Raw genomic sequence first — 20,345 nt, forward strand, 5'->3', positions numbered from 1 at the left:
ATTGTCAGTTAAAGTGATTAAGTGCCGAATCGCAAAAAGGGGCAAGGTCCTTAACCTGCATATTGGTCCGGTTCTTAAGTGGTTAACCAGTTTAATTCGTTTTCGGAATTTGTTTCCTTTATTCGTATTCAAATAGATTCAACATTTTGGAATTGATTTGAATAGCTTTCGAATAAATTTTGAATAGTTTTGTAATCAATTTAAAATAGTTTTAGAATTTGAATAGTTTTTAAATTTCCTAAGAGAATAAAATAGAATAGAAAATAATGGAATAGAATAGAAACAAATGGAGAAAAACATATAATAGAGAAAAAATATAACAGAAAAAAAATAATACAATTTAATATAAACAGAAGTAAAACAGAATAAAATAGAATAGAAAATAAAAGTACAGAATACAATGGAACAGAATAGAATAGAAACAAATAAAATAAAATAGAAAGAACATAAGCACCTTCTGAAATGCAACGAGAAATGAATAGAATAGAAAATAATATAATTAAAAAAACAATAGAATAGAATATAAATTTAAGTTTGAATAGAATAGAAAATAACAGAATAGTATAGGAAAAACATCAGGACAGAAAAGAATAGAAAGAAAACAACTATCTTCCTATTTTAATCTATTATTTTCTATTCTATTTAATTTAAAATTGATTCTATTTGAATTTTGGGAAATGGTTATATTCTTTCTATTATATTCTATTGTTTTTTTTAATTCTATTATTTTCTATTTGTTTATTCTTTTCTATTATTTAATTTTCCATTCTATTATATTCTGTTCTATTATTTTCTATTCAGATTCAAATTTATTATATTCAAAATTTGAATTTCGGAAGACGATTATGTTCTTTCTATTCTATTCTGTTGTTTTTGCTATGCTATTCAGTTATTTTCTATTCTATTATAATGTATTATTTTCTATTATATTCAAATTCAAATTGATTCAATTGAAATTTTGGGAAATGATTATATTCTTTCTATTTTATTCTGTTCTATTGTTTTTTTATTCTATTATTTTCTATTCTATGATAGTCTATTCTATTCTATTCTTTATTCTATTTTCTTCTGTGTTACTCTATTATATTCTATTCTTTCAATTTCTCTTATATCCTTTTCTTTTCTATTATATATTGTTTTATTATATTCCTTTATTTTCCATTCTATTTTATTGTCTTTGAAAATTGGAAAACTATTTCAATTTGAAAACGTTTTTTATTCGAATTTGAAAACGATTCGAATTTGAAAACTTTTTGTATTTGAAAACTTTTTGTATTTGAAAACTATTTGAATCGAATCGGATTTGTTTACTATTGTAATTCAAATTCCAAACTAAACAAACTGCACGTGTCTGTCAGGCTCCTCGAGTATTCAACCACAATTATTTTTATGAATAAAGCATATTTATTTGCAAACATTGCCACATCATCCATTAATATGTGGTGAAATAACTCTATCACATTTGGCTTATGGCATGATCAGGTAAATCTCTGCGTCGATTTGGATCTGTCAGGTTGGGGTCCTCGGTGAAAGTTCTCTCAAAACCAGATTTAATGGCACTCCAGAATTTTTGTTTGAAGTCTTGGCCAATGAAGACATAGAGAAGAGGATTCACACAGCTGTTTGAGAATGCCAATAAGTCTGATATTATAAAGCCTATAGTAAACTCAAGCCGGAGACCATGATACATTTCGTAGGAATTCATGATAGAAAATACATGGTAAGGAAACCAGCAAATACCGAAGGAAATGATGACGGCAGCAATCACTTTGAAAGGTTTGGTAGATGTTATTCTGGGATTTCTTTGAATACGCAAAAAGATGAGAGTGTAACAGAAGATAATGACGGTAAAAGGGACAACAAACAGAGTGATAAATCTTATTATAACTTGTGTCTTGTGCATTGACCAATCTAAATTACAAAACACAATGTTATCATTGTCAGCATATGTATCTGCATGTGTATGTATGATGTAATATACATTGAGTAGAAGAGATACAATCCAAAGTACAACAATGACTTTCACAGCCAGTCTCACGGTGCGATGGTTCCGACACCAAACAGGGAAGACTACGGAGATGCAGCGATCAATGCTGATGACGGTGAGTTGTAGGACACTGGCAGACAGATTCAGATATAATATGAAATTGTTAAGCTTGCACATAAGGCTTCCAAATGGCCAGTGACCGTCAAGGGCAATGTGAGTGATTGTTAAGGGTAGGAAAAGGCTGAAGGTGAAATCAGCAAAAGCTAAACTTAGGAACCAAACAGAGTTGACCGTCTTTTTCATTTTAAAGGCAACAAACCAGATGACCAGACCATTTCCAGTGATTCCCAGCAAACATATTCCTGATAAACCCACCATGTATGAAACATTGATTATTTTATTCAAAGTCATATCAAATTCTCGATCTTCAGTGGTGTCGATCTCCATACTTCCAGACATGTCAGGGGTCAGATTTCAAGTTTGATGCTCTGCAAAAGGAAATCAATTTAAGAAATATGTAACAAAGGTACACTGAGAATTGTGAAGAACATTCTAACCAACTGGGGGGGGGGGGGAGGATTTCCCTTGAAATGTGTTTTTATGGACAATTTTTATGTCAGATAAGAAAGAAAGCACAGTACAAAGTCAACAAAATAATAAAGGCATATACTGTATTCATCTTTTCCTATTTATTATCAAAGGGGCTTTTAAAGGTAAATGATATCACCATAACCCCTAAATACACTCTAGAATCCCCAATACAAGAGTGCCAACTCAATTTATAGAAAATACAGTAAACCCAACATAAAAATGCATCATTGGTGCAATGTCAAATCATTTTGTAAAAACACATAATAAGCAAATAATAGGCAATGGTAATGAATTATGGCAATTTATTTCATAGCTGATCAAGTAAGAACTCAACGTATAATAATAATCAATGTTCATAATGCATTCCACTCTTAAAGAAAGCATTTACTTTCAAAATATATTACAATCTTAAATCTGCCATCTGATATTCAAAATGCTATATTCTAATTTTTGTAGAGAGAAATCTCTCAATTTTCATATGTAAATGTTATATCATTCTAATCCAGCCAATGTACTACAATGTAAATAGAATCCTAGGTGTTTGTCTCCATAGGACTCTTTCTACAACTGTAGACCTATAGTGACTTACAGCTAAACATGTTAGTACAGATGACACACTCTGTCTACAGATTCCCACAGAAACAAGAAACTTCAAATATATTTCCCAATGGATGTATTTAAAAGTCCAAGATGCAGCCTCACCATACAATATTCTACAATTATTGCGCAGCAAATGAAGTCTCGTCTATCTGATAACTACTTACTAGGTCTTACTTACCCACCTAATGGAATGTTATAGAAAACATTCCCTTTGCTCAACAGATTTCCACAATGATTTAAAGAATCATTACAATACCTTCTGTAATCTTTTTATGATATTATTGTCCTTACCTGAAGTTGTGTTGTTTCTGGTAGAAGTTGTGTGTGTTTAGTTCCAGCACAGCTCAGTAATGTGTATGCACTCCGTATATTGGGACTCTTAATGGGTCTAAGACTTGACTATTACGTTATCTGATAATAAAGTGATTGGCACTTCTGTACAATAAGATAAGATTTAGATATGGCTTCTGCATAATAAAGAATATTTCCAGTTACTCATATGACTTTATTTTTAGTGTTATAGAGCCCTGTGTTGTGTACAGAAACAAAATGATGGGTAAAAGGAATTAAGCAAAGTTTAGCATTGCTCATCACCCACCTACATGGAATATGTCTTTGCCACACATAATAGTTTTTCCTCAGTCATCAAAGAGGATAGGATGTGAAAAAAAAACTGTTGTTGCTTACAGTGGGACCACTAGAACCCAAAATGACAGCTGAGCTTCTCATACGTATATCTTCAACAAATTATTCTGTAAAGCATAGCAATTGGGCTTGGTCTAGGACTCACCCAACCTCTGATTGGAGAATCACACAGATGAGCTTACTTCAATGCTTCTGTAGGCAGGTGTATAGTGTCAAGGCCGTACACACGATACGAAAATAGAAAGTAAAATTTCGTCCAACAAACGATCTGCCGATGCTTCTGTAGGCAGGCTTATAGTGTTATACTTATTTCCCTGTGAAATTATCTGATGTAATATTGACTTGCTGATCCTCAGAGTGATATTAAAATATACATTTAAAATAATAACAAACATTGCATGCTTACTGTTCTGATCCTCCTCTTCTTAAGTCCCCCGCCGACACTCCTCCTCTTCTCTGAGTGCCCCATTAGAGAGCTGAATGCTCTGGGGGCACTCATGTGTGCTCACTCCCCAGCCCTGCTCTGTGTGACACACAGAATTGGGCACAGCCCCGCCCCCCTGCTCCCTCCTCACTCGCTGTGATTGACAGCAGTGGAAGCCAATGGCTCCTGCTGCTGTCTCTAAGCCAATAAGGAGGGAGAGACCCTGGAGAGTAGCTGCTCACGTGCAAAATCATGATGTGCTTTTGATCACGAAACGCGTCGGGAGGACTCCACTGTCGCCCCATTTGCATGCAAGAGCTCTTTTACTTCCAGCCAAATGTAGGTTTGTTAGCTGTGAATAAACACGTAATTTTTTTTACCATACGGAGTTACGCTATGTGGCCACCCTTCTTTCTTTTCTCTATGAAATATTAACATACTGAGCCAATTGGTTCCGGGATTCCAACATCAGCAACAGCTTCCAGTTTGCTCCTGGGGATCCATTCCATCTGAGATACACCAACCAGTTGGGCCTATGCTTCCTGCCAAGGATCGTTTGGTGACATCTGTCATATAAAGCCTTTATTGACCTTTTTTGGCATACGCCATCAATGGTCAATAAGTTCCGGTAAGCCTGCACTTTTATCGGTGGTGGGACTGTCACGATATAGAAGTCACGCACTTTCCATTTATTCACTCACTTGAAGGATTTGTGGATGTTGACGAACTTCGTTATACATATCTGATTATCACAGCATTAAGTTTTGTTGGACTTTGTATTTCATCTGACACTATAATAGGTGTATCAGATCACTTGCCAGCTTGGCACTGTTTTCCTCATACTAGAGGGACTTACACATGTTTCAAGATTTGTGTTCATTATTGTTATATGTGTTTTATTTTTATTATTACACACATCATGGTATTTTGATATTCACTTTATCAATTTTAGCGCTACACATATGTATTCTTTTGTTGTTTTGCTTTTTTGAATGAGCCGTGTTAGCAGCTACCATCTACGCATAATCAGCAGCACAGGGTATTCACTTTTCTTCTGTATTGTGATTGGGCTCAGAAGAGTATTGGGGGGGCTGCGGGGGATTGCATATTGAAGATTTTTTCCCTTTAAGCATAGAATTCAAGATGGTAAAAAACCTTCAGCCTTTGGAACCACTTTAAGGTTCTAAATGTTATGTTTTTTAACACGTTCCCTACCGAGTCATTGTAAAATGACGTCGGCGGGAACCCTTCCTCCTTCAGACTGGACGCCATATGACGTCCTTGCATTCCCGGCGGCTAGGGGGCATCGGTCTCCTCCCCATGTGAGTCCCCCTCCTCCTACAGTTAGAACACACTTTAGGGAACATATTAACCTCTTCAAAGTCCCCTAGTGTTAACCCCTTCCCTGCCAGTCACATTTACACAGTAATCAGTGCAGTTTTATAGCACTAATCGCTGTATAAATGTGAATGGTCCCAAAAATTTGTCAAAAGTGTCCGATGTGCCCGCCGCAATGTCACGGTCACAATAAAAATCACATATCGCCGCCATTACTAGTAAAAAAAGAAAAAGAAAAAAAAAATGGCATAATTTTATTCCCATTTATTCCCACATTTTGTAGATGTTAGAACTTTTGCGCAAACCGATCAAATACGCTTATTGCAATTTTTTTTTACCAAACATATGTAGAATAATACGTATCGGTCTAAACTGAGGGAAAAAAAAGTTTTTTTTTTAAAATTATGATATTTATCCCGCCCAAGGACGTCATATGACGTCCTGGACTTTCAGTGGGGATATCTGAATGATGCCTGCAACCACAGGCATCATTCAGATATCCATCTCTTCAGCCGGCGAATCCCTGCACCATAAGAATGATCATAGCGGCGGTTCCGCCGCTTGATCGTTCTTATAGGCGGCGGGAGGGCACGCCCCCCCTTCCCGCCGCCATCCGGTGCTTCTCCGGGCTCTCCTTTGCCATCGGAGACCCGGAGAAACGATCCGCCGGCGTCTGATGGAAACCATAGAGTAGACTGGTGACCAGATGGTCACCAGTCATCTCTATGATCGTCAGAGGCCCGGGCGCAATGCTATGACGTCACGCCCGGGTCCTGGAATGTAAACACAGCCGCAATCGCGTCTGAAAGCATTAGATCGGTGAATTTTTTTTCACGATCTAATGCTTTCCAGCCTGGAGGAGAGATGTGGGGTCTTATTGACCCTGCATCTCTCCATAAAGAGTACCTGTCACAAACATTCCTATTACAAGGGATGTTTACATTCCTTGTAATAGGAATAAAAGTGATACAAAAAATGACCAAAAAAGTGTGAAAATAAAAGAAATCGAGTAAAATAAAAAATAAAATAATAAAAAAATAAATGTAAACGCCCCTATCCCCGGTAGCTCGCGTTTAGAAGCGAACACACACGTAAGTCCCACCCACATATGTAAACGCCATTAAAACCACACATAAGAGGTATCGCCGCGTGCGTTAAAGCGCCAGCAACAATTCTAGCACTAGACCTACTCTGTAACTCTAAATTTGTAACTTGTAAAAAAAAATAAGCGACGCCTATGGAGATTTTTAAGTACTGACCTTTGGCGCCATTCCATGAGTGTGCGCAATTTTAAAGCGTGACATGTTAGGTATCTATTTACTCGGCGTAACTTCATATTTCACATTATACAAAAAAATTGGGCTAAATTTACTGTTTTGTTATTTTTTAATTCACAAAACTGTTTTTTTCCCCAAAAAAAGGCGTTTGAAAAATGATTGCGCAAATACTGTGCGAGATAAAAAGTTGCAATGGCCGGCATTTTATTCCCTAGGGTGTCTGCTAAAAAAACATATATATAGTGTTTGGGGGGTTCTGAGTAATTTTCTAACAACAAAATTATGATTTATGCATGTAGGAGAGAAGTGCCAAAATTGGCCCGGTATGGAAGTGGTTAAATCAAAAAGTAAAAGATATTGTGTTTTTTTTCAAAATTGTCGCTCTTCTTTTGTTTATAGCGCAAAAAATAAAAACCGCAGAGGTGATCAAATACCACCAAAAGAAAGCTCTATTTGTTGCAAAAAAAGGACGCCAATTTTGTTTGGGAGCCATGTCGCACGACCGCGCAATTGTCATTCAAAGTGTAACAGCGCTGAAAACTAAAAATTGGTCTGGGCAGGAAGGGGGTGAAAATGCCCTGTATTGAAGGGGTTAAGGTCCTTTTCAACTGCATTGATTGGTGTTTATACACATTCCTGGAGTTCAGTTTGCATTTATTTTTCTACAACTGATTCCAAAGGTTTCTTAATAATAAAATATCATATTTAGGGCCTGGGACATGAAAACTCATTTAGGCAATTTTGAACATTTTTGAGGGGAAACCTTTTCATGCTGGACTGGAGTGAACCTGAATAGTCAATGTTGAGTATCTATAGTCAGAAAGTGGTTGGAAAATGGTTGCATTTGGAACTGGTGAAACAAAAACTTTTTGTGGTGAAAACTGTCTTATGCCTCATACACAAGACCAGTTTTCTCTGCAAAAACCAGCAAGAAAACTGCTTCTTGCCAAGAAAACCGTTTGTGTGTACGAGGCTTTCAGGTTTCTCGTCTGGAAATCTGGCCAGAATCTCGACGAGAAAAAAAGAGAACCTGCTCTCTTTCTTCTCGTTGAGATTCTTGTCGGCCTGTTTCCCAACAAGAAACCCGAGAGTGTATATACTTACCTGTCGCCGTGGAAACTTGCGCATGCTCGAAATGACTTAGACGCATGCGCGGTAGCTTCCACGGCATAGGTAGGGTAAAGCAAGATGACGTCAACGTCTTTTGAAAGGTCAGTGTGTACACTCGGGCAGCAAGAGATTCTTGCCAAGAATCTCGTCAGGGAAAACAACAGGTTTTTCCTGACGAGATTCTTGCCCGTGTGTACAGGGCCTTAGAGTTGATTTGCTCTCCCTTCCTGTTAGTGAAGAGAAATCTTCCAAACTGACACACAGTAAAAACGTTAAAAATTTAAGTCGATTACAAAATAAATAAAAAAATAATAATCTAAAGAAACAAAGTGCCACATTGGGGGTGTGGTCATATTACAATGGTAATGTGTGGGTGGGGCTTAAAAGGGCATAGTTAAATAAAGCCCCCTATGGAGCAACCAATATGTCACAAAATATGGTTTATTGATGAAGCCACAAGCAAGAATGAAACAGACACATACAAACCTCAGCACACTCATTATAATAAAGGTAAACTCTTCTATACATGTGTTTTTCAACACAACTTTGAAATGTAAAACACAGTGGGGTTGATTTACTAAAACTGGAGAGTGCAAAATCTGGTGCAGCTCTGCATGGTGATAGCCAATCACCTTCTAACCTTAGCTTGTTCAATTAAGCGTTGCCAAAAAAACTGGAAGCTGATTGGTTTCTAGGCACAGCTGCATCAGATTTTTCACTCTCCAGTTTTCATAAATTAACCCCAGTGAGGGGATTTTACCAAAACTGGAAAAGACAGAATCTGGAGTGACTGTGCATGGCAACCAATCATCATCTATCCTCAGCTTGTCCCGTTAAGCCTTAAAAATGAAAGCTAGAAGTTAACTGGTTGCCATTAGGGATGAGCCGAACACCCCCCCGTTCGGTTCGCAGCAGAACCTTCGAACGGACATGAAACTCATCCCTAGTTGCCATGCACAGCTGCTCCAGATTCAGATTCTTCTCCAGTTTTTAAAGATTCCAATTAAGAAGTATGAGACTTTTGAGATGTCATTAACCACTTGCCCTTTGGAAGATGTACCTCCCACCTCATAACCAGGCCATTTTTTCCATAACGGCACTCTGTTTCTTTAACTGATAATTGCACAGTCATGCAACGCTGTACGCAAATTAAATTTGTATCATAGAGCTTTCTTTTAGTGGTATTTAATTACCTCTGGGTTTTTAATTTTTTGCAGTATAAACAAAAATATACTGAAAATTTTGAAAAAAAAATATATTTTTTACTTTCTGCTATAAAACATAAATCCAATAAAAATGTCATACATTTAGGCCAATATGTATTCTGCTACAGGGTAAAAAAAAAAAAAAAAAGAATATATTAATTGGTTTGCTTAAACGTTTAAAAGCCCCATACACACATCAGTTTTCCTGCAGGTTTTTCTCTTTGGGTTTACCAAAACCATCTAATATGCGGTCAAAACTTAAGAGTTTCAATTAGTATGCAATCAGGCAGGCCCTGAAGAGAAAAACCTGCAGGAAAACTGATAGTGTGTATGGGGCTATAGTGTCAACAAACTATGGTATATATACTGGATTATTTTTTATACTAGTAATGGTGGCGATCTTCGATTTATAGTGGGACTGTGATAGTATGACGTCCAGTCTGACACTAACGGACACTTTGTGGGAACCAGTGACACTAATGCTAAAAATATACACTGTCACTGTTCTAATGACACTGGCTCAGATGGGGTTAACATTTAGGACAATCAAAGAGTTACTTGTGTGCCTCACAGTGCTTGGTGTGTTTACTTTGCTTTGCTTTGCTTTGCAGGGAAACAAAACCTAGCACATTCCCGCTGATAGGACCTAGCTCTGAATTGTTTACAATGACAGAGCTCTGTCCTGTCCTTCTCCACGTCGATCAGCAGGTGACGATCAATCATTGGCTGGCACCCGCTAATCAGTTTGTGCTGTGATTCATCACAGCCCATTTGGCGTGCCGGCGCACCCCCTACCCCGGATGTGTTGGATTGCGTACTAGGTACGCGATCAGCCCAGCAGGGACGCTCTGCAGCTGTACTCATATGTGAGGCGATCGGCAAGAGGTTATACACATACAAATTGTTACAATTAAATCTGTTTTATTTCAGGAAACTAATACAAAAGTGAATATTCAAATTTAAAACAGTGATAATGGAAACTAAACCGTAATCTACTATCTATAAAAAGACTTCAGTTGCCATAAGAAAGCTCCACTTATACATTATAAGCAAATAACAAGTTTCAATGTTTAATAGAAACACTGCACAAAAAAGTAGACCTAAAAAATAAGCGTTTTGTTACGTTTAGATTCTTTAATTAAGGTATTTTGTTTTTTGTTAAATTCAGTTGATTCGTTCAGTTCGCATTCAGGATTCGTATTTGGAATTTGTATTTGGAACTTGTGTTGTCTTTTTTCGAATTTTCCGAGAATTTACAGATTTTTTCAATTTGAAACATTCAAATCGATACATTTTCGAATCGGTCAAAAACAAAAAATTTTGATTTTTTTTTCGATTTGAATACAACAAAGTGAACAAACAAAAGAAAAATCTTCACCAACTGATTACAATGACTCTTTAAATCACCTTTGGCTTAACAAAAAACAGCATTATTTCAAAATGGTACTCTAATAACACACACAGTCTTTGATTTCAGAAATATGTTTACAGTTCGAATTCGAATAGAATTGGATGCAAAATTTGATTTGAATTTCAATTAGAATTTTGGAAATTCAAACAAATTTTGTTTCGTTATTTGGAGCAATTGGCAATCTTCTTTTATACTGTAATTCGGGTATTCTAATACATCCGAATCTCTAAATAACAAAAAATGTGTCCAAATTTTTGTGTGAAACGAAACAATCCGCAAAAGTCTACAAAAAAGAACATCATTAAAAACCATCAAATACATTTTTTCAGCATCGATATTACCACCAATACTTTATATGTACATTAATAAGAGGGGAGAAAGACCTACCCTGTCCACATATACTCAAATACACCTATAAAGATTATATATTTATAGCAAATGTTAATATGGTGTTTGGATACCCTCCTGGAATTCTTTGATCTTATTTTTCTGCAATTGATAGTTGAGAATTGATGTATAAATATCAACTTAAGGATTTTAACATAATTTTCCAAAAATGTTTGCTTAGTGACCAAGATGAACCCAGCCTAGTGTCACATAGTCTAATCTCTGACATCTCTTCTTCATTTTGAATAAAATAAAAAACGTGTTGGAACTCCTATCAGGTTTTATTGCTGTCTGTATCTCTGTTTTCCTGGTGACCATTGTCCCTGGAACAGAAAGTGAGGAGAAACCCAAAGTGGCAGTTCACACCATAGAAACACAATCCGGATGTGTTCCAGGTGCTTTTTTGCATGCACGTTTTTGATGCGTTCCAGTGCATTTTTGGTACGTTTTTGATGCAGTCCAGTGCTTTTTTCACCCCAATTTTGTCTTAACCTTAAGGGCCAGTTCACACCACATGCAGTCCAGTGCGTTTTTTCTGCATCAAAAACGCATGGAAAGTAGTTTATATTGTTTTCAATGGCATAGTTCACACCAGTGCTTGCAGTTCCAGTGCGTTCCAGTTCCATAAAAAAAAGTAGAACATGCTGCATTTTACCTGCACTGGACTGTACTGGAACGCTGTAAAACACATCAAAAACGCACTGAAACGCACCGGAACGCACCTAAATGCACCAAAAACGCACTGTGAACTGGCCCAAAATGTTATGGTTGGTATTGGAACAGAAGGTACGTGATTGGGGACACCTGTTTTGGTGACAACTGTCTTACAGGGGATTTGCTCTCACTTTGGATATATTTCCATTCAGTTCCTGTTAGTGAAGGGAAATCTAAACTATGGTGCATAAAAGGAAAGGATTCTAATCATTTTCTACAGTTTCCAAAGTGATTAAAAAAAGTTTTTGCTTTCCATATACACATTGTTCAGGCTCCAGACATGTGCAGAACAAGAAAATGTGCTTTGTTTCATTTCGTTTTGATTTATTATTTACATAAATTCATATTTATTATAGCAAAAAGTAAAAAAAAAATCCTTTTTCTTTTAAATTGTGGCTCTATTTTTGTTTATAGCGCAAAATATAAAAATCGCAGAGGTGATCAGATACCACCAAAAGAAAGCTCTATTTGTGGGGAAAAAAGGACACCAATTTTGTTTGGGAGCCTCGTCGCTCGACCGCGAAATTGTCAGTTAAAGCGACTATGTGCCGAATCACAAAAAGGGGGCAGGTCCTTAACCTGCATATTGGTCCGGGGCTTAAGTGGTTGACCAGTTTAATTCATTTTCGGAATTTGTTTCCTTTATTCGTATTCAAATTGATTCTAAATTTTGGAATTGATTTGAATAGCTTTCGAATAAATTTTGATTCCAAACGTTTTCAAATTTGAATAGTTTTCCAATTTCCTAAGAAAATAAAATAGAATAGAAAATAATGGTATAGAATAGAAACAAATATAATAGAGAAAAAATATAACAGAAAATAAAATAATACAATATAATATAAACAGAAGTAAAACAGAATAAAATAGAATAGAAAATAAAAGTACTGAATAGAATAGAACAGAATAGAATATAAACAAATATAATAAAATAGAAAGAACATAAGCATCTTCTGAAATTCAAAGAGAAATGAATAGAATAGAAAAGAATATAATTAAAAAAACAATAGAATAGAATATAAATTTAAGTTTGAATAGAATAGAAAATAACAGAATAGTATCGGAAAAAAACACATCAGGACAGAATAGCATAGAAAGAAAACAACTATCTTCCTATTTTAATCTATTATTTTCTATTCTATTCAATTTCAAATTGATTCTTTTTGAATTTTGGGAAATGGTTATATTCTTTCTATTCTATTCTATTGTTTTTTTAATTCTATTATTTTCTATTTGTTTATTCTTTTCTATTATTTCATTTTACATTATATTATACTCTATTCTATTATTTTCTATTCAGATTTAAATTTATTATATTCTAAATTTGAATTTCGGAAGACAATTATGTTCTTTCTATTCTGTTGTTTTTTTCTATGCTATTCTGTTATTTTCTATTCTATTATAATGTATTATTTTCTATTCAAATTCAAATTGATCATATTGGATTTTTGGAAAATGGTTATATTCTTTCTATTTTATTCTATTCTATTGTTTTTTTATTCTATTATTTTCTATTCTATGATAGTCTATTCTATTATTTATGTGTTACTCTATTATATTCTATCCTTTTAATTTCTGTTATATCCTTTTCTTTTCTTTTCTATTATATATTTTTTTATTATATTCCATTATTTTCCATTCTATTTTATTCTCTTTGAAAGTTGAAAAACTATTTGAATTCGAAAAAGGTTTTTATTCGAATTTAAAATTGAAAACTTTTGGTATTTGAAAACTATTTGAAATTGATTCAAAAACGATTTGAATCGAATCAGATTCGTTTACTATTGTAATTCAAATTCCAAATTAAACAAACTGCACGTGTCAGGATCCTCGAGTATTCAACCACAATTATATTTATGAATAAAGCATATTTATTTGCAAACATTGCCCCAGCCTAAGCGCATAATATGCGATTTGGTCAACACAAGATCGGCAGTAAAACACAGACAAGAAATCCATGATTTCATCCTTCAACACGACTTTATCACCGAAAGCTGGCTCACAGCCGACTTCAACACCATTCTAGGAGAACTGGCGCCAGCAAATTATCGCATTCAAATGCAAAACAGAGTGGGGCAAAGAGGGGGGGGGCCTGGCGGTGATCCACAAGACTCACCTTGCGATCACCAAACCAGTCCTTCAAAACTCGCTTCCATTCATGGAAACCCTCACTCTGCAATTGCAAACAAATCCCCAAGACACGGTCCATATGCTACTTTGCTATAGACCACCAGGTCCAAAAACGCACCTTCTCACGTCGTTGACGGAGTTCATCTCCACATATACCCTAAACATCAAACACCTCTTGGTGCTTGGGGATTTCAACCTCTGGGCCTACTCCTCACTGGACCCAGTTGCCGACACCTGCATTGGCCATCTGGAAGGATTAGGTCTGCGGCAACTAATACACGGGCCCACTCATGCCTCAGGCCATATGCTCAATCTCATTTTCAAACAAGATTTGGAAATAGACATCCTGGAAATCGAGCCGCTACCATGGACCGATCACCATGCCATTCATTTTAAAATCACCACCAACGCCAGCTCAAAAATAACGACAAAACCGGTGACAACTCACTGGACTAGATCGCAAAAGAAGCTCCACTCGGAAATCTTTAAAACAACACTAGGGAACAAAATAAAAACAATCCAACAAAAACAAACAGCCACAGAAGCTCTTGACACCATCAACAAGTCGTTACTACAGTCAGCTGACTTGGTGGCACCAAAACGCAAAACTTGCATCCGGAAAAACAACTCCAGCTGGTTTAATGACCAGCTGACGTTGCTAAAACAAGAGCATAGAAGAGCAGAAGCTGCCTGGAAAAGGAGCTCCTCTGATAAAAACCACAATATTTACAAGACAATAACAAAGAAATATCATAAAGAAATCTTTATGGCCAAAAAAAATCACTTATCCAACATCATCGCAAATGCCCTAATCCCCCCCGCAAACTCTTCAAGCTGGTGTCGCAGACTATGAACCCAGCTTGTTTAGAGGCCCCCAATTCTGATTCACAAGAATTTTGCAACGAATTATCGGATTATTTCATCAATAAAATTGAAAAAATCCGGGAAAGTATTCAGCAAAATGGAATCGTCACTTACCCCTCCCCAAATCCCAAACCAAATACCCACATAAACCCGGCGCAACCACCAAAATTCACTCTAAAACCCATTACCATCAATACCACAAAAAACATAATCGGGACTCTGCGTGAAAGCACAGCACCCAATGACATCATTCCCACTAAACTGCTGAAAGAAAGTGCCGATATACTGACACCAGCTATCACGCAGCTCATAAACCAATCGTTCAAGGAGGGCTTGGTGCCCACCCTGCTGAAACAAGATACAATAAAACCAATCCTAAAAAAAAACACCCTTGACCCCAAAGACCCAAATAACCGGAGGCCCATAACAGGTCTAAATACCTTCTCCAAGGTAATGGAGAAAGTAGTTGTACAACAGCTGCAACTGCATTTAGACACCAATAAATTACTCGACCCATTTCAATCAGGCTTTCGTCCTGGTCACGGAACAGAAACTGCGCTGCTTAAAATATGGGATGACGCTTTAGAGGCCGCAGATGAAGGAGAATCTTGTCTTCTGATCCTGCTGGACCTAAGCGTGGCTTTCAACACTGTAGACCACGGACTACTACTAGCTAGACTAGCTGAAGTGGCCGGAGTCGCAGAAGGTGATTTACCCTGGTTCTCCTCCTTTTTGGAAAACCGATCACAAACAGTGAAACTGGGACCTTTCACTTCTGAAAAACGTACGGTATCTTGCGGAGTCCCTCAGGGGTCTCCCTTGTCACCCATATTGTTCAATATCTATCTCCGCCCCCTCTTTGAAATCATCAGTAACCAGAAGTTACTTTACCATTCCTATGCAGACGACACACAACTGTATTTCCGTATCTGCAACAAAAAGGATCATTCTCTTGGACTAGAGAAATCCCTCTCTCTAATAGATAACTGGATGACATCCAGTTATCTTAAACTCAATGGTTCAAAAACAGAACTTCTTCTGTTTCGCGCAAACCGGAAAAATCACCTCGCGTCAACGTGGACCCCCCGCCCATTCTGGGAAAAACCATCACCCCTAGCACCAAAGTCAAAAGTCTCGGAGTCATTTTTGACACCTACATGACAATGGATGCACAAATAGGGTCTGTAGTCAGCGGATCCCATCATCTGCTGCGCCTACTACGCCGTCTCACCCCCTTCATCCCGAAAGAGGACATAGCAGTCGTGGTGGGAATAATCATCAATTCCAGACTTGACCACGCAAATGTCCTCTATCTAGGACTCCCCAAAAACCATATCACTCGTCTACAAGTCGTTCAAAATACGGCCGCTCGATTAGTGACTGGCAAAAAAAACATGGGAGTCAATCTCACCTTCACTGGTTGCCAGTAAAAGACAGAATCACTTTCAAGGCACTCTGCCTAACGCATAAGTGTATTCAAGGAAACGCCCCCCAATATCTATGCGGAAAAAATAAAAGCCCATAACCCCAATCGCATTCTGCGATCCACCGATCAAAACCTACTCCAAATACCCAAAACCAGATACAAGTTCAAAGGAGATCGAAGATTTGCAGTCCAGGGACCTCGGCTGTGGAATGCGCTACCAACTAACATCCGACTGGAGTCACACCACTTGGCCTTCAGGAGAAAGATTAAAACCCATCTCTTCTGAGGTCAAAGGGTTCCTTACCCATGAAATGGATACAGCGCCCAGAGGCGATTCAGTTTGCATGTGTTGCACTTTACAAGTTTCTCACTCACTCACTCACTCACTCACTCACTCACTCACTCACTCACTCACTCACATCATCCATTAATATGTGTTGAAATAACTCTATCACATTTGGCTTATTGCATGATCAGGTAAATCTCTGCATCTATTTGAATCTGTTAGGTTGGGTTCCTCGGTGAAAGCTCTCTCAAAACCAGATTTAATGGTACTCCAGAATTTTTGTTTGAAGTCTTGGCCAATGAAGACGTAGAGAAGAGGGTTCACACAGCTGTTTGAGAATGCCAATAAGTCTGATATTATATTGCCTATATAAACCACAAGCCAGAGATCATGATACATTCCGTATAAACCCATGATAGAAAATACATGGTAAGGAAACCAGCAAATAAAGAAGGAAATGATGACAGCAGCAATCACTTTGAAAGGTTTGGTAGATGATACTCTGCGATTTCTTTGAATACGCAAAAAGATGAGAGTGTAACAGAAGACAATGATGGTAAAAGGGACAACACACAGAGTGATAAATCTTATTATAACTTGTGTATTGTGCATTGACCAACCTACATAACAAATCACACGGGTATCATTGGCAGCATATGTATCTGTATGTATGATGTAAGATACATTGAGTAGAAGAGATACAATCCAAAGTACAAGCATGACTTTCACAGCCAGTCTCACGGTGACATGGTTCCGACACCAAACAGGGAAGACTACGGAGATGCAGCGATGAATGCTGATGACGGTGAGTTGTAGGACACTGGCAGACAGATTGAGATATAATACAAAACGGCTAAGCTTGCACATGAAGCTTCCAAATGGCCAGTGATAGTCAAGGGCATAGTAAGTGATAGTTAAGGGTAGGAAAAGGCTGAAGGTGAAATCAGCAAAAGCTAAACTTAGGAACCAAACTGAGTTGACCGTCTTTTTCATTTTGAAGGCAACAAACCAGATGACCAGACCATTTCCAGTTATTCCCAGCAAACATATTCCTGATAAACCCACCATGTATGAAACATCGAGTATTTTATTCAAAGTCATGAAAAATTCTTGATCTGTGTAAGTTTCTTCAGTGGTGTCGATCTCCATACTTCCAGACATGTCAGGGGTCAGATTTTAAGTTTGATGCTCTGCAAAATGAAATCGATTTAAGAAATATGTAACAAAGGTACACCGAGACTTGTGAAGAAACATTCTAACCAACTGGGGGGGAATTTCCCTTGAAATGTGTTTTTATGGACAATTTTTATGTCAGATAAGAAAGAAAGCACAGTACAAAGTCAACAAAATAATAAAGGCATATACTGTATGCATCTTTACTTATTTTTTATCAAGGGGGATTTTAAAGGTAAATGATCTCACCATAACCCCTAAATACACTCTAGAATCCCCAATACAAGAGTGCCAACTCAATTTATAGAAAATACAGTAAACCCAACATAAAAATGCATCATTGGTGCAATGTCAAATCATTTTGTAAAAACATATAATAAGCAAATAATAGGCAATAGTAATGAATTATGGCAATTTATTTCATAGCCGATCAAGTAAGAACTCAATGTATAATAATAATCAATGTTCATAATGTATACCACTCTTAAAGAAAGCATTTACTTTCAATATATTAAAATCTTAAATCTGCTATCTGATATTCATAATGCTATATTCTAATTTTTGTAGAGAGCAATCTCTTAATTTTCATATGTAAATGTTATATCATTCTTATCCAGCCAATGTACTACAATGTAAATAGAATCCTAGGTGTTTGTCTCCATAGGACTCTTTCTACATCTGTAGACCTATAGTAACTTACAGCTAAACATGTTAGTAGAGATGACACACTCTGTCTACAGATTCCTACAGAAACAAGAAACTTCAAATATATTTCCCAATGGATGTATTTAAAAGCCCAAGATACTTGCAGCCTCACCATACACTATTCTACAATTATTGCGCAGCAAATGAAGTCTCGTCTATCTGATAACTACTTACTAGGTCTTACTTACACACCTAATGGAATGTTTATAGAAAACATTCCCTTTGCTCAACAGATTTCCACAATCTTTTAAAGAATCATTACAATACCTTCTGTAATCTTTTTATGCTATTATTGTCCTTACCCGAAGTTGTGTTGTTTCTGGTAGAAGTTGTGTGTGTTTAGTTCCAGCACGGCTCAGTAATGTGTACGCACTCTGTATATTGGGACTCTTAATGGGTCTAAGACTTGACTATGACGTTATCTGATAATAAAGTGATTGGCATGAGAGGTTTAAGTTGCGTGTCTGAAAAAAAAAAAAAAACTTCTGTACGATAAGATAAGATTTAGATATGGCTTCTGCATACTAAAAAATATTTCCAGTTACTCATATGACTTTATTTTTAGTGTTATAGAGCCCTGTGTTGTGTAAAGAAACAAAATGATGGGTAAAAGTAATTAAGCAAAGTTTAGTATTGCTCATCACCCCCCTGCATGGAATATGTCTTTGGCACACATAATAGCTAAGCTTTTCCTCAGTCATCAAAGAGGATACTGTAGGTTGTGAAAAAAAACTGATTTTGCATACAGTGGGACCACTAGAACCCAAAATGACAGCTGAGCTTCTCATACGTATATCTTCAACAAATTATTCTGTAAAGCATAGCAATTGGGCTTGGTCTAGGACTCACCCAACCTCTGATTGGAGAATCACACAGATGAGCTTACTCCAATGCTTCTGTAGGCAGGTGTATAGTGTCAAGGCCGTACACACGATATGAAAATCAAAAGTAAAATTTTGTCCAACAAACGATCTGCTGATGCTTCTGTAGGCAGGCTCATAGTGTTATACTTACTTCCCTGTGAAATTATCTGATGTAATATTGACTTGCTGATCCTCAGAGTGATATTAAAAGGTACATTTAAAATAATAACAAACATAGCATGCTTACTGCTTCTGATCCTCCTCTTCTTAAGTCCCCCACCGACACTCCTCCTCTTCTCTGAGTGCCCCATTAGAGAGCTGAATGCTCTGGGGGCACTCATGTGTGCTCGCTCCCCAGCCCTGCTCTGTATGACACACAGAATTGGGCACAGCCCCGCCCCCCTGCTCCCTCCTCACTGGCTGTGATTGACAGCAGTGGAAGCCAATGGCTCCTGCTGCTGTCTCTCAGCCAATAAGGAGGGAGAGACCCTGGAGAGTAGCTGCTCTCATGCAAAATCTATGTATTGTGATTGGGCTCAGAAGAGTATTGGGGGGGCTGCGGGGGATTGCATATTGAAGATTTTTTCCCTTTAAGCATAGAATTCAAGATGGTAAAAAACCTTCAGTATTTGGAACCACTTTAAGGTTCTAAATGTTATGTTTTTAACACGTTCCCTACCGAGTCATTGTAAAATGACGTCGGCGGAAACCCTTCCTCCTTCAGACTGGACGCCATATGACGTCCTTGCATTCCCGGTGGCTAGGGGGCATCGATCTCCTCCCCATGTGAGTCCCCCTTCCCCTACAGTTAGAACACACTTTAGGGAACATATTAACCCCTTCAAAGTCCCCTAGTGTTAACCCCTTCCCTGATAGTCACATTTACACAGTAATCAGTGCAGTTTTATAGCACTAATCGCTGTATAAATGTGAATGGTCCCAAAAATTTGTCAAAAGTGTCTGATGTGCCCGCCGCAATGTCACGGTCACAATAAAAATCACATATCGCCACCATTACTAGTAAAAAAATAAAAAAAAATAAAAATGCCATAATTCTATTCCCTATTTTGTAGATGTTAGAACTTTTGCGCAAACCGATCAAATACGCTTATTGCAATTTTTTTACCAAACATATGTAGAATAATACGTATCGGTCTAAACTGAGGAAAAAAAAAACGTTTTTTAAAAAAAAATTAAATTATGAGATTT

At 37.1% G+C, this 20,345-nt stretch overlaps 2 protein-coding genes across 2 annotated transcripts; both read right to left on the reverse strand.

Annotated features, from left to right (window-relative positions):
* Positions 1-1,284: 1,284 nt before the first annotated feature.
* On the reverse strand, positions 1,285-3,779 carry LOC120916024 (chemokine-like receptor 1). Its single transcript, XM_040326873.1, has 2 exons — positions 3,470-3,779; positions 1,285-2,475 (listed from the first exon to the last, which is right to left on the reverse strand). Exon 2 carries the CDS (start codon positions 2,444-2,446, stop codon positions 1,457-1,459), a length of 990 nt encoding a protein of 329 aa, XP_040182807.1. The 5' UTR covers positions 2,447-2,475; positions 3,470-3,779; the 3' UTR covers positions 1,285-1,456.
* A 12,724-nt stretch (positions 3,780-16,503) lies between these two features.
* LOC120916025 (chemokine-like receptor 1) lies at positions 16,504-17,754 on the reverse strand. Its single transcript, XM_040326874.1, has one exon. It carries the CDS (start codon positions 17,554-17,556, stop codon positions 16,561-16,563), a length of 996 nt encoding a protein of 331 aa, XP_040182808.1. The 5' UTR covers positions 17,557-17,754; the 3' UTR covers positions 16,504-16,560.
* Positions 17,755-20,345: the final 2,591 nt, after the last annotated feature.

This window comes from Rana temporaria, chromosome 10, assembly GCF_905171775.1.
Source record: "Rana temporaria chromosome 10, aRanTem1.1, whole genome shotgun sequence".
NCBI lineage: Eukaryota > Metazoa > Chordata > Amphibia > Anura > Ranidae > Rana > Rana temporaria.